Source organism: Taurulus bubalis (genome assembly GCF_910589615.1).
Source record: "Taurulus bubalis genome assembly, chromosome: 18".
In the NCBI taxonomy this organism is placed as follows: Eukaryota; Metazoa; Chordata; class Actinopteri; order Perciformes; family Cottidae; genus Taurulus; species Taurulus bubalis.
Genome location: NC_136606.1, coordinates 13,452,275 through 13,464,781, shown reverse-complemented (window position 1 = coordinate 13,464,781; position 12,507 = coordinate 13,452,275). Strand labels below are relative to the sequence as shown.

Sequence of the window (12,507 nt, the reverse complement as noted above, 5' to 3'; positions counted from 1 at the left end):
TGTGTGTGTGTGTGCGTCTACATACATGGAGACGAGACATAACTAAATACAATAATAAAATGTTCACAAGATAGCAATCGTAATTACAATAATGATGAGGATAAAAAATAACAACAATAATCATAGTAATAATAATAATAATACAATTTCAAATCAGAAGATTTTCCTTTTTTTTCCAGCTACTATCTGAATTACTCGACTGCTGTGTGTTATTGTCATTTTTCATCAATTCAAAAAGACAATCGCAATACACATACACGCTGGCTACTGCAGACGTCAGCACGCCCCTTACGTCCTTCCGCTTCTGACGAATCTGCACGTCATCACGCATCGTTTCTAAACAATGATTCGGGGGAAAAAGAAAAAAAGCCACGTTGACGTTACACAGTGAAGTGTAGTCCACATTCTGAGGAAGAATAAAGCAGGAATTGTGTTAGTCAGACGCTGCGGATTCTTCTCGCTGCAGACCCCACATCAGTGCAGACATGTCATCGCCGCCGAAGGACGAAGTGAAAACCAAAGGAGGACATCTCCCTGCAGGTATAGCTTGTTGTGCTGCTGATGTGTTCCTTTTGAAAAGCTTACTTTTAACCTACAGGCCTCTGTTTCTGCAGCGTCTCATACCAAAACGCACATAATGATAATGAATACTCATCGCAATCACTGCACTCGCAGATGCCAGCGAATTGACAACGTGATTAGCACGCAGTCTAATCTGCCATATTTCTCAATTTCTTCACGTTTCCCTACTTCCTGGTTGGATCTTGCAACATCATCAAACCTGGTGTTATTGTAGCGATCGGCAATCGGTTCGCCGTGCTCTACTACCGTAAAGGGGTTTAGTGTTGTTTGGAGACAGGCGCGTGGGTCGTAGGCTCCGGTCTGTGGACGTGGGCTGAGGAGCAGCAGTTAAGGTGTACGTGGACATGAGCAGGACGGAGCCACGGGGCCTTCGCGCCTGCAGGACTGTGTTGGCGCAGTGAGATAACAACTGCCCCTTTGCACCCGACCTGCGATACGTGGGAGGTCCCTAGCGCACGTGACTCGGCCTGCAGGTGTATCGATGTAGGTGGAAGACCACTGCATTGATAATATCGATCATATAACCAGCCCCTCTGCATTGAGGTCAGAGGTCACGGCCAGCAGCAGAACAGCTGTCCTGCAGCTGCTCACAATTCCAGGCCTTGCTCAAGGACACTTTGGCCGGTTGGCTGCTTGCCACCTCACAGACTCTCTCACCTTGATCTTTCAGTTGAGAGACAGACTTCAAATTCACTATGTTAACCATGCTACTTAATGTTTGATAGGTCTGTAAACAATGTACCTTGAAGTTCATTAGGAAGAGGAAGTCCTTAACGGTTCTATGACCACTAAAGTGCAAAGTATTAACTATCCAACCACATTATGGCTTGAAGTGTTTTGTTTCATATCAATGTAACTTAGTTGCACTATTTTGAGAAGCTGTTTTATACATTGATTATTTGTGCACTCTACTAATTGTTTCAGTTCATCTGGTAAACAGTGTGCATGTGTGTCCCTCGGTGTGTGTTGCAGTAAAAGCAGGAGGTATGAGGATAGTGCAGAAGCACCAGCCGGCAGCTGCTGCTCCAGACCCACCACAGAAAGATGAGGAGGACGAGGAGGACGAGGAGGAGTACGCCAGCAGCAGGTAGCGCACCGCCACAGTCACGGAACGATTAATGCAAAGGCCTATGATGCAGGGGCCCGGGGGGAGGAGTGGCCGTACCACTTCTGGTTGGAGAGAGTCAATCAAATGACTGAAAAGAGTCACACAAAGATTACGAAGAGACACAAAATGACTACAAAGAGGTACAGAAGGACCATAAAGATAAGCAAAATGACCACAAAGAGAGACAACATGACCACAAAGCAGCCACATGCATTTACTGCGAAGGTAAAACTGGTTCAGTAGTCTCTGCAGTTAGACTGAGTCTGATTGTGTGGTGATTTGTATGTTGTAAATTACAGTCGCACACAAACACGCACCCTGCATTTTGTCAACTCTGCAATTTCGCCACTTCCCCTTTTCTATAAGGCTCTGCTGTGGGCCGTTTTGCAGCAGACTTGTTGGGTGCTGTTGCCAGCTAATTTGGTAAACAACATAATTACTGCATAATTACAGCATTAACTTGAGCCGCCCATTCAGCAGTCGCTATTGTTTGCTCTAAGCAACCTGGGTTTGCGTGTTTTATATCACCTCGGCTCTATTTCCGAGCGACAATTGCGTTTCCATACAAGCATGTTTTTGTTTTCACTGCTTGAATGCGTCATTTCTACTGAGGTCACTCTGTTCTGCAAGGTGGTGCAAATTGTTGCTTATTTTCAGTGTAATAGTGTGCGTGTGTGTGTCCGCTTCTATACCCACATACGTCTTCTCTCTCTCTCGTTCGTGTGTGTGTGTGTGGTCACAACTTGGGGGTTTCCCATTTTTGCACAGTGTCACTTTTGGAGGTTTTGAAGTGGATTGGTCAACTTTTTGTAAACGTGGCCATACAGGAGGCTGCACCCTTGGCCGGCTCAAAATACGATTAAATGATGCAAGCTTGGCTTCTACTTCTCATGGGTAAAGTTTGTTTAGTTTAGTAACTGGATCCCCTTTAGCTGGCGCCTTAGCGGCCGCTAATCTTCCAGCCAATAAGAGGAACACTCCGGCTGTTGCAGACACTAGTCAGGGTGTGTCCACTGGTCCAGCCTGTTTAATGTTCACCGTTTTACACTCAAATTCAAGTTACTCATTCAAGGAGTTTAGCTCGGTGATTGGTGCTTGACTATACATTTATAGAGACTATTGTTTGACAGTCCAAAACCCCCAAAAAGATATTTAGTTGACTATATTATGGAACACAAAAGCCTCACGCTTGTATTTTTGTTTTAAATACTAAATAATTTATGATCACATTTTCAGTCGATCAACCTACTTGATTCAGCTCTAAATGCAATAAATACTTTATTCTTTGTTTAATTATAAAAGGTAATCATCCTGAGGGCAGTAACGATATTACCAAAGAGTCTGCAAAGAAATGGCTTTCTACTATTTTTGCGATCTGGTAGAGGAAGACTGCTTTTAAAATCCAATATAGGATTTTTGTGGGTTTTAATATCTCTGATACTTTCCCCCGTGTGTAAACTGACCAGTTGTCTCACCAGAGCCATAGAGGGTTTAATAGTTGCCAGATTATTTATTCCTCCAAATGTTTCCTTGTAGTGCTTGCAGTCAAAGAAGAGGAATCATTCCTTGGGCTGTGGAAATATATTAGACAAATAGGGCATTTAATCACTGAGGAAAACAATTTCAGTCCTTTTTAGCTTGATAAACTCCTCTTGGCCTGGCCGTGTAAATGCAGGTTTACCGTTCGCCTGTGAAATGTTTATCTTTAACTAAAAAAATGACCTGTCAGCCCATCCTAAAATAGAGGCTGAGTAACTGCACTCAATCAGTGAATGCAGTCCGTGAAACTCTCACACACACACACACACACATGCTGTCCGTCCCTGTCCGTGTCACGCTGATGGACGTCTAGCAGGTGGCTACTGGGTAAATTTCGCATTAGCAGCATCCAGTGAAGCGTTGTAGTCAGGGGAACACCTGCCGTACCCAATCTAGCCGAGATGGACAGATGGGGCAAAGGGGGAGAGATAGGTGACCGGGATTATGGGGAGGATGAGAGGGTAGAATTATTATGGTATGGAAAGCGGGGGATGCCATCCGTGGAGTTATGAAGATACGAAAGAGGAAAGGTTTTTACTCGGTGGGAGTAGTGGCTGGACAAGTCGGTAGGGGTGAGCTGCAGGGAAAAGAAAGGAGCGTGAGCCGGAGCAAGCTGGTGACCCAGCAGAGGCTCTCTGCCCACGGACTCTCTGCTGAATGAGGTTTTAAACGCATAAGGAATAAATCTACCCAACATCCAGAGGAACGTGTGTTTCATCCGTTGTGTAAAAAATGGGATGTCGCTGTGAGAGAAGCAGGAGAGAGGGATGCGTAGAAAAGGAGGTGGACAGATGAACAAATGTTCTTTTCATCACTTAACATATTGCTGCGTTCTTTTTAAAAGTCAACACAACGCTTATGAACCGCTCCAACGTCGAGTGTTGGCTTCATTTGTACAAAAAAAAACAACACTGCATAGAAGGCAAGGCAAGTTTATTTGTGTAGCACATTTCAACGAGGCGATTCAAATTGCTTCACATAAAAACATTAAAAGGGCGATCATAGGCCTCATGTCGGTTGCACTGTCACCTCGCCGACATGTTTTGGTTTGGATATGTTCCAGAGCCTAGGAAAAAGGAGCGGGCGGCGCCGTGTGCACGCTTGACTAAATCGCTTGCACACATATAAGGAATGTGGGGACTGTCGTGAAATGTGCAGTAAACTGACAGCTCATGGTGAAAAAGTTGAGAGGAAAGAAAGAGAGCCAGGGTAGGAAAGAAGAAGAGGAGGAGGAGACAGGCAACAGGCATCAGTCTCTATGGCAACCACCACCTCGCCCACGGCAACAAACTTCCTGCTCTGCTGAAGCAAAAAGAGATGGGTGGGGTAGTGGCGGTGAGGTGGTGAGGTGTGGCTTTGGAACTAAAGACGGGGAAGAAAACACTCTATCATTAATGTGCATTTCACTCTTTGAATTATTAGCTAGAATTTACATTCTGGATCTACCGCTCCCTTTTTCTCTTTCGCTCCATCTCTCTGACTCTAACTCGGCTGGCACAAAGCGACTCCTCCCAAAGATTCCTTGCAGCTCTCTACTGCCCCCTACAGGCTCCTTCTGTCTCTCCATACCCTCACTTGTGGTTTCTTTCTCTGCTTCTCTTGGTTTCTTTTTTCATTTTCCGTTCAAAACGGATGAAAAATAGGTGTCAGTAGCATATAATTTGTGTCGTATCCTCTAACTAGCAATCTGGTAAAAAGCTAATACTCTCATCTTGCTCATTGTGTGATTACATTATTTTTATTTTAAACGATGCTTGTTATAGCTGCCTGTTCCTCTGACAGTTACACTCCTCACTGTCCGTCTCCCTAGTCTTGTCTCTGATATCTGCCCTCTGTCTCTCTAGCCTTCATGCTAAGTTTACTGCTAACGTGCTTCAAAATGCTTGGTTTCCTACATACCACACCGCCCTTTGAAGTCAGTTTTCAGGATTCATCTTCAGATTGCACAGTGGAGATCAACACTCAATAGAACACAGACATGTGACAACCAGGCATGAGGGGAATATCGGCCCACGCTCTCTCAGCATGTCAACATATATCCACTCCACTCTCACCTCTCTGTAGCTTCAACTGGAATTGAAAAAAATGAAGCCACATGTCCCTGCGGCACAGTGTAAAACGCCAAGTATAAATTAATATTTGGAGCATTAAAAAGTAGCGAGAAGATGTCATTCAATGCAAGTTTCTACATTCGCGTTTCAGAAGAAAAAAAACGGCTTTACGAGGCTGTAGCAGCTTAGCGCTAAACATGCCTGTTTGAATACATGAGGGAAATCTGGTCTCCTGTATTGCTCGCATGCCATTTTCCAGTTGACTATAATGTGTGTAATGAAAGTAGATAAAACTGCTCTGGCATTTCGTCAGTTGTGTTTAAGATGAAACATACATTTTGCCGACAGATTCTCGCACATGTACGTAATCTCTTGTTAGCATTTTACATACTTGAGTTTATTTTCTTCTTCATCTGGCACTTTCAATATTGCACATTTATTCCCCCACTTGTTCCTCAGATAACCTTAAAATGTTTAAAACTCTACTGCCAAGCCGAACTAAGCAGCAAGCTAGCAAAAGCATAAATTTGAAGGTGGAACACTCGCGGCGCTAATATGCCTTTTTAGTTAATTGACTTGCTAATCGAGAACCTCTCCATGTTATTATGACAAGTAGCTAGTGAGGAAATGATCAGTGAAATTCGACATACCCAAGCATTAATGTAATAGCAAGGTGTATACGCTCTCATTAAGATAAGTAGCAGAAGGCTATACCATGCCAAGATGTTGATTGCAGAGAGAGAGGTTAGCCAGATGTGTTGAAAATCCATAACTGTTAATTGATGGCGAATAAAAAAAGTTGTGCATGGATCATAAAATAAATAAGGAAGTAGCAGATGTTTGAAATTGTTTCCCAAGTGCTTGGATTCTGTCTGCTGAGGCTGCAGTTTGTAGTCTATGTGAGGAACTTTTCATCTTTTCAACATATTTATGCTGTTAATGAGGTAGGCCCTAAGTTGGGCATGCTCGCCGCTACAGCTAATGTCTTTGAGTGGAGTTTTGAAGGTGGCTACCACAACTGTACTTTTTTTTTTTTTTGCCGGGGGGGTGACGACGCCGTAAAATTAGACGGCGCTCGTTTGTCATGTCAAGGTCGATACTTTCCTCGGGTTCCGCATTCCTCCTCCTCATCTTTTTTCTCTGCCTCCATCCATTCCGTTTGTCTATGTCTGAGTGAGCGCTGGCCTCCCTCTCCCCTCCGTCTTTTTCTCCTCTCCTCTAACAGTCTGTTATTATATAGGTATTTCGTTCCCCTGTCCTCCCTGCCCTCTCGCCTCTTCCACTCCCCTCCGTCTGCCCTAACCTGCCTTCACCCCTTGTTCCTCCTCCTCTTCTTCTTTTTCATCTCTACCTTTCCAAATCCTTTTCTTTATCATCATCCTCCCCTTTAACTCTCTTCTCCTGTCATAGCCTCCATCCAGAAGCTCTGAGCCCCAGTGTTTGGCCAGGATGAATGGGGGCTATTTAGGCTGCTGGCAGGTCCATCCGGTGTGTGTGTGTGTGTGTGTGTGTGTGTGTGTTGTGTGTGTTGTGTGTGTTGTGTGTGTTGTGTGTGTTGTGTGTGTTGTGTGTGTGTGTGTGTGCGTGCGTGCGTGCGCATGTGTGTGTGTTGCCAGAGAGAGTAAGACTGAGGATTTTATGTGTTTTGACAACTTGGGTTTCCCATTTTTGCACACAGTGTCACCTTTGGAGGTTTTGAAGTGGTCAACTTCTTGTAAACGCGGCCAAACAGCAAGATGCACCCTTGGCCGGCTCAAAATACGATTCAATTACAAAAACAATCGGCACAGAATAAAGCACTGGACACACACTCTGCTTACTGAATTGTATATTATGAATTCTCCAAATAATTTTCAATCTTATATTCTCTCTCCTTTTTCTTTTGTTCTCCTTTTTAGTCCACCAAAGGTCCCTGTGATTGTGTCTGGAGTGGTGACAAAGGTAAGAGAGAGAGACACACACACACACACACACACACACACACACACACACACACGAAGACCACCAGTAGTGTTGAAATAAGCATGATAAGGTGGTTGATATCTGGGACATGAGCTCTGCAGAGAGAGGTGGAGGCTTAGTGCAGAGACTGAACAAGAGAGAAAATGAATCTCAAGGCACAACAGGAGGAGGTGGAGAAAGTGTTGAAACTAAAACTTTGAATCAACACCTCTCTGACACAGTCTCATTAAAACATGTATTAAGTTAAGCTTCAAAGGGGTCAGATTACAGTACAGGTGTTGCTTTAAATGTGACTGTTTGTGTCGGCTTGACCTGACACTTTGAAAAGTGTGTGCGTGTGTGTGTGTGTGTGTGTGTCACACCAGGCAGATTGTTTGCGGAAGATTGCAGCGATATCAGCAAGGTGGCAGGCATTCCATTTATCCCCCGATCCTCCTCTAGCCTTTCCATTCGCCCGCTATCACTGCCATCAAACCCTGAGGCTGGCACTGCACAAAGCCTCAGAAAAGCCTTTTAGGAGCTAAGTGAAACACTTCAGTGTGTGTGGAGTTTGTGGCCTGCTGAGACTTTTTTTATTTTATTTTTTTATGGGGGAAAACAAGACGTTTCTTCCCCTGCTGTATATTTTCTGTCTCTTTGAAGGACATAATCAGACTCTGAAGTCTGTTGGTGTTAAAAGTATTCCACCAAAGGCCTCAAAGGTGGGCATCTAATGCTAGACAGTTATTAGAGTCAATAGATGTATTCCATCCTCCTGTCCAGAGTTGGATTTTGTGGTTCAGACCACATGTCCTCCTGCTTGCTGGGATCAGATATCTTCCTAGTGTCAAATCAAGGCATCATACCTCAACAAAAAACCAGGGACAGGATATCTCAAGAAGAGAAACATTTGTTAATGCTGTTTTTTTACACTGACGGTTATATTAATAAAATCCACCTAGAAATCCATTGTTGAGGAGTACATTTTAGCTGGTCAGCATATTAGGTATATGCTAAATGCATGTTGCACGAGGCAGTTTAATTTAAAAAAAACATATTGGCTCCAACCACACTCTTAAAATGCATGGAAATAAATGAATGATATTCCAACGTCTTTTTTCCACTTTCTTCTGCACGTCTTAAAATGTAGGTTCGCAACATTATGTTAATGTTAACAACTCAACAAAGGTAGCAATATATGGATGTAAAAATAATTAGTTTAATTCTTCCATTTTCTACGAGTTCTTCCTTTGGAGCCTGTTTTGTGTTCTTTTTAGTATTTGATTCAAGCAACAAAGTTGTAAAGATCACCACAGAAATGGGTATTTAAGCTGTGTACTAAAAAAAACAAGGAGGTAGGAAGCATGGCGTGCCAATCATCATGACTTCTGTTCACAGTTCGGCGCAATAATACAGTTAATTAGTTGCATTCCCTCCCATCCCTCTGCAGTAGGACAGAGATAGAGGGAAGAGAAGCTTTGAGCTTCAAAAGAGAGAAGAAGGGCAATTGAAGGTCAAATCCATCCACATCTCATCCAGTTAGCTGTGGAATTGGCTTTAAATGAAAGAAGCACACAAGTGCACACACACACACACACACACACACACACACTGTAAATGTTTTGTGTCCACCTAAACACACACACACTAGCATACATGCAGGAGAACTAGTGCACAGCCTCGCATACAGTACAAAACCAACACACAGAGGATCAAGCAAGGATGGTGTGGTACAAAAGTTCAGCTAGTGGTTCAGGCAGTGTTTGTGTTTTATAGAATTTGATTAAATTGCTTATAAAATGTAAAACCTTCAATGTTAATCCACTTAATCATGCAAGCTGCAGTGTAATGGATGTTATGTGTTGTACGTGAATGTGCAATGCATTTCCTATGAATCTCATCTACCCACTTGAACTAATGTTTTTCTCTCATAAATGAGGGTTGGGTTAGAGAGAAGTGCAGCATGAGAAATACAGGTAAACTAAGGTGAGGAAAATAACCAGTAGAAACCAGCACAGTCCCGAACAGGTGTAAGAAAGGAAAGAAAATGAAACTTTGAGAAAGACGGATAAGAGCGCTGCGAGGTAAAGATAACAAGAAAGAAGGGAGGAATGGAGTCGTGGTTGTAGTAAGTCTCTGATTAATATTCAGCATTCCCATGTGAATGATCAAATTCCTGCTATGACCCGATTTAGAAGCGAGTGTCTGTTTATGGTACTTTTCCTGCAATAGGAGATTGAGGTTGCAGAGCACATGAGCGGGGACAGATGAGTGCGCCATACTTTACCCCTCACTGTTAGGGATTTCCTCATTGTTATGATTATCAGAGGGAAAGGATTTAAAAATGGGGCATGAAGGGCTCGGAAACAAACTGCAAAACTTTGTATTACATACTTTCACACACTTATTGTACGCATTCCTGTTGTGTTTTCTGGTGTGTCCTTTGCTTTCTTCCCTCCTAATTATTGTAAATTCTACTACGCAACTAGATGCAATACTTATTTTGTCTGCAGTGTTTGATCATGAGCCTCTTACTGGTAACGATACCGATCCGACTGTTTAATAGCCATCTTTCGTTTTATGGATATTTGCTGTACTGTATGTGTGCAACAGGTCTTATGCGCGGTATCGTCTGAAAGTTTTAGCTTGAGGCTGTGTACGATGCAGCTCGTGCTTATGCACTTAAAGACTTTTGACTGACTGACTGTGTTTTGTTCAGGGCGATAAGGACTTCACCCCGGCAGCCGCCCAGGTGGCTCATCAGAAGCCCCAGCCTGGTGTCCCCAAGCTGCCCGCCTCTCAGCAAATCAACCAGCACATCCACCAGCCCCGCAAGTGAACGAGGCAGCAAGCTACAATGGCTACGCTTCCTCCACCAGCCGGCCTTCTCCATGGAACGGATAGGATGAAGATGTTTCCCCAGCAGGCACAGATCTCCTCTAATTAATCAGAGTGGGTTTTTTTGTAAGCCTCTTGCATTACATATATGAGAAATTTATCAGCGACAGACACCAGCCATCGTAGAAGTCCCAATCTTTACACCCCTGCTGCTTTGCACTATTAGTTCTCCTTAAGAGAAATTGTCTTGACAGCTGTGCAGTCATAAGGTGGTATGCATGGGCGGGTGGTCTTCTATAATTGCTAGCATTCTAGGATTAAACGTTAATGAAGAAATATCAGATCTGAGTCTGTGTGGGGGGGATGGGGGGAGACTTTCACCCCAGCGACGTGCCGACCATTACCACATCACAGCAAACAGCCATTCACAACAACTAGCCGACCAATCGCCTCAGCCTATGCTCCAGCCTTCTACCTATGATAATCACACACCAAAAGAACCATTCAAACGGAGGTTAACATTCGCAACACAAACCAAAAGGAACACAAGATACAGCTTCTCAAATGCAAAATGCAGTTCCATGTGCGGATCACTGAGACTGTTGCCAAATTGCACTGTACAGCATGGACCAGAGAGGTAAAGAAGCTAATTACATGACAGCATTAACCAATCATCAGCCCTAACGCTGAGGTCACTGGCTAGCTTGACAAGCATTTCGTTTAGCCATTTCAATATTGTAGATGCCCAATAGAGAGAACCAATGAGCGGCAATGCAAACTGCCCACTTCTCTGTTATGCTGGTTGTCCTTACCTAAGTAGCTACTTGATGCATGCTGTTAGTGTCGTGACTCAAGAAGGCAACGCTCATAGCAAACGCTTGTATATCTTTTGGGCTTTAGTAAAGTCTGTTCAGCCTTTGCTACAGTTTCCTCCTATGTCATTGTTCTTACCTTTTTATTTAATAGAGAGGAGTCTTACTGATCTACTCTCTATTTTGCCCTGCCTTGTTGGAGCTGTAATAATGGCTATCCTTCCCAGGCAATGTTAAAATGCAAACTCAACCTGCTTCACGGTAAAAGTATCCCATCAGTGCCTCATTGCTCAGGATTATTTTTCTGTCTCATTTGACTCGCATGGATTTACATTTTATTTGCTTCGCACGCAGTGTCAACTGGAATGAAAATGTAATGAAATTTTAAGATACTGTGAAGCAGCTGCAGGATGCTTTGTGTTTGCATTAACATGAGCCTGAACCTCACAATGCCGATCAAAGCATTGCAGCGGCTCAGAAGATAGGGAGGCTGGGCAAAAACATTCCAGATAAAAGTGTTTGAACAGATATGTTGACTTTGACCGTTTGTCAGTGTTCACGGATCTTACATTGATTTCTACTTGCCAAGATATCCGCAGGTGTAGAAATCTGTATCAGCTATCCAAAATATCAATACACACAGACACACACCACCCTTATCCTTAATCACCAGTCCCCTTACACTCAAGTGTCATTTGTTGCAACACTAATGTTCAAGTTTCCAGGAAAGAAAGAAAGAAATGTATCTTGCCAAGAAGGAAATATTTCCTATATTAATGAAATAAAATTTAAAAGAGTTTTATTTTATTTTAATTTTTTTTGAGTAAATTGTATAAATATTTAGCCATTGAGTGGACTTAGGTATTAGGTGTGGTTGTCATAGTAAATAAAGATACAGACTATCTTGCAAAAAAAAAAACCTGCCTTTTTATTTGAATGAAAATGAGGAATGACTTGACGAAAACTCGTCTCGAGGCTGGATCTGTAGAATTTGTCACGTATAAATGATTTTCCAGATCAGTGCTGGAGAAGGCGACCGACAGAGCTCTCGGGTTCAAAGTAGTCCTACTTGACTGATTGTGTCCTGTACCTTAGAGAGAGTGTTTGAGCATCCCGTGGTAAATTAGCGCTGAGGGATTAAGGCTCAGGTGGTGTTTTGAAATGAAACAGAAGCATCTCTCCAAGAGCTCTCTCTCTCTCTCTCTCTCTCTCTCTCTCTCTCTCTCTCTCTCTCTCTCTCTCTCTCTCTCTCTCTCTCAGACGGCGTGCACCAGGTGTTAGTGCGTGTAATCCATCTTTACACAAGCATCTGCAACCAGGTGTTCTGTCAGTTTATGTTAGCCCAATAAACCAGCCAGTGCAGGCTTAGTTGGTACGAGCCTCTGTCAGCAGGCTGTAACACCCCATTAAAGCAGACACAATCTCCTTGACTCTCCATGGTTTTATATAGTTCTCTCAATGTGGCATAACTCTCATCCCCTGCCATGCCGCATTAGACTGACTGGGAGAACAGAACGGGAGCGACTCACTGCTAAAAATGCATTATACTATTATACTGCCGTGCTCAGGCATCTCTGGTTGTATGAGTATATGACAAAGGTACATTGGATCAATATGTATTCCTAAATACTCAGAA

General features: G+C 43.3%; 1 protein-coding gene across 1 annotated transcript; it reads left to right on the top strand.

Annotated features, from left to right (window-relative positions):
- Positions 1 to 397: 397 nt before the first annotated feature.
- Positions 398 to 11,780, top strand: dap (death-associated protein). The gene is made up of 4 exons (XM_079234018.1): positions 398 to 540; positions 1,555 to 1,669; positions 7,179 to 7,221; positions 9,941 to 11,780. The coding sequence occupies exons 1-4, from the start codon at positions 486 to 488 to the stop codon at positions 10,058 to 10,060; spliced, it is 333 nt and encodes a 110-aa protein (XP_079090144.1). The 5' UTR covers positions 398 to 485; the 3' UTR covers positions 10,061 to 11,780.
- The last annotated feature ends 727 nt before the right edge of the window (positions 11,781 to 12,507 follow it).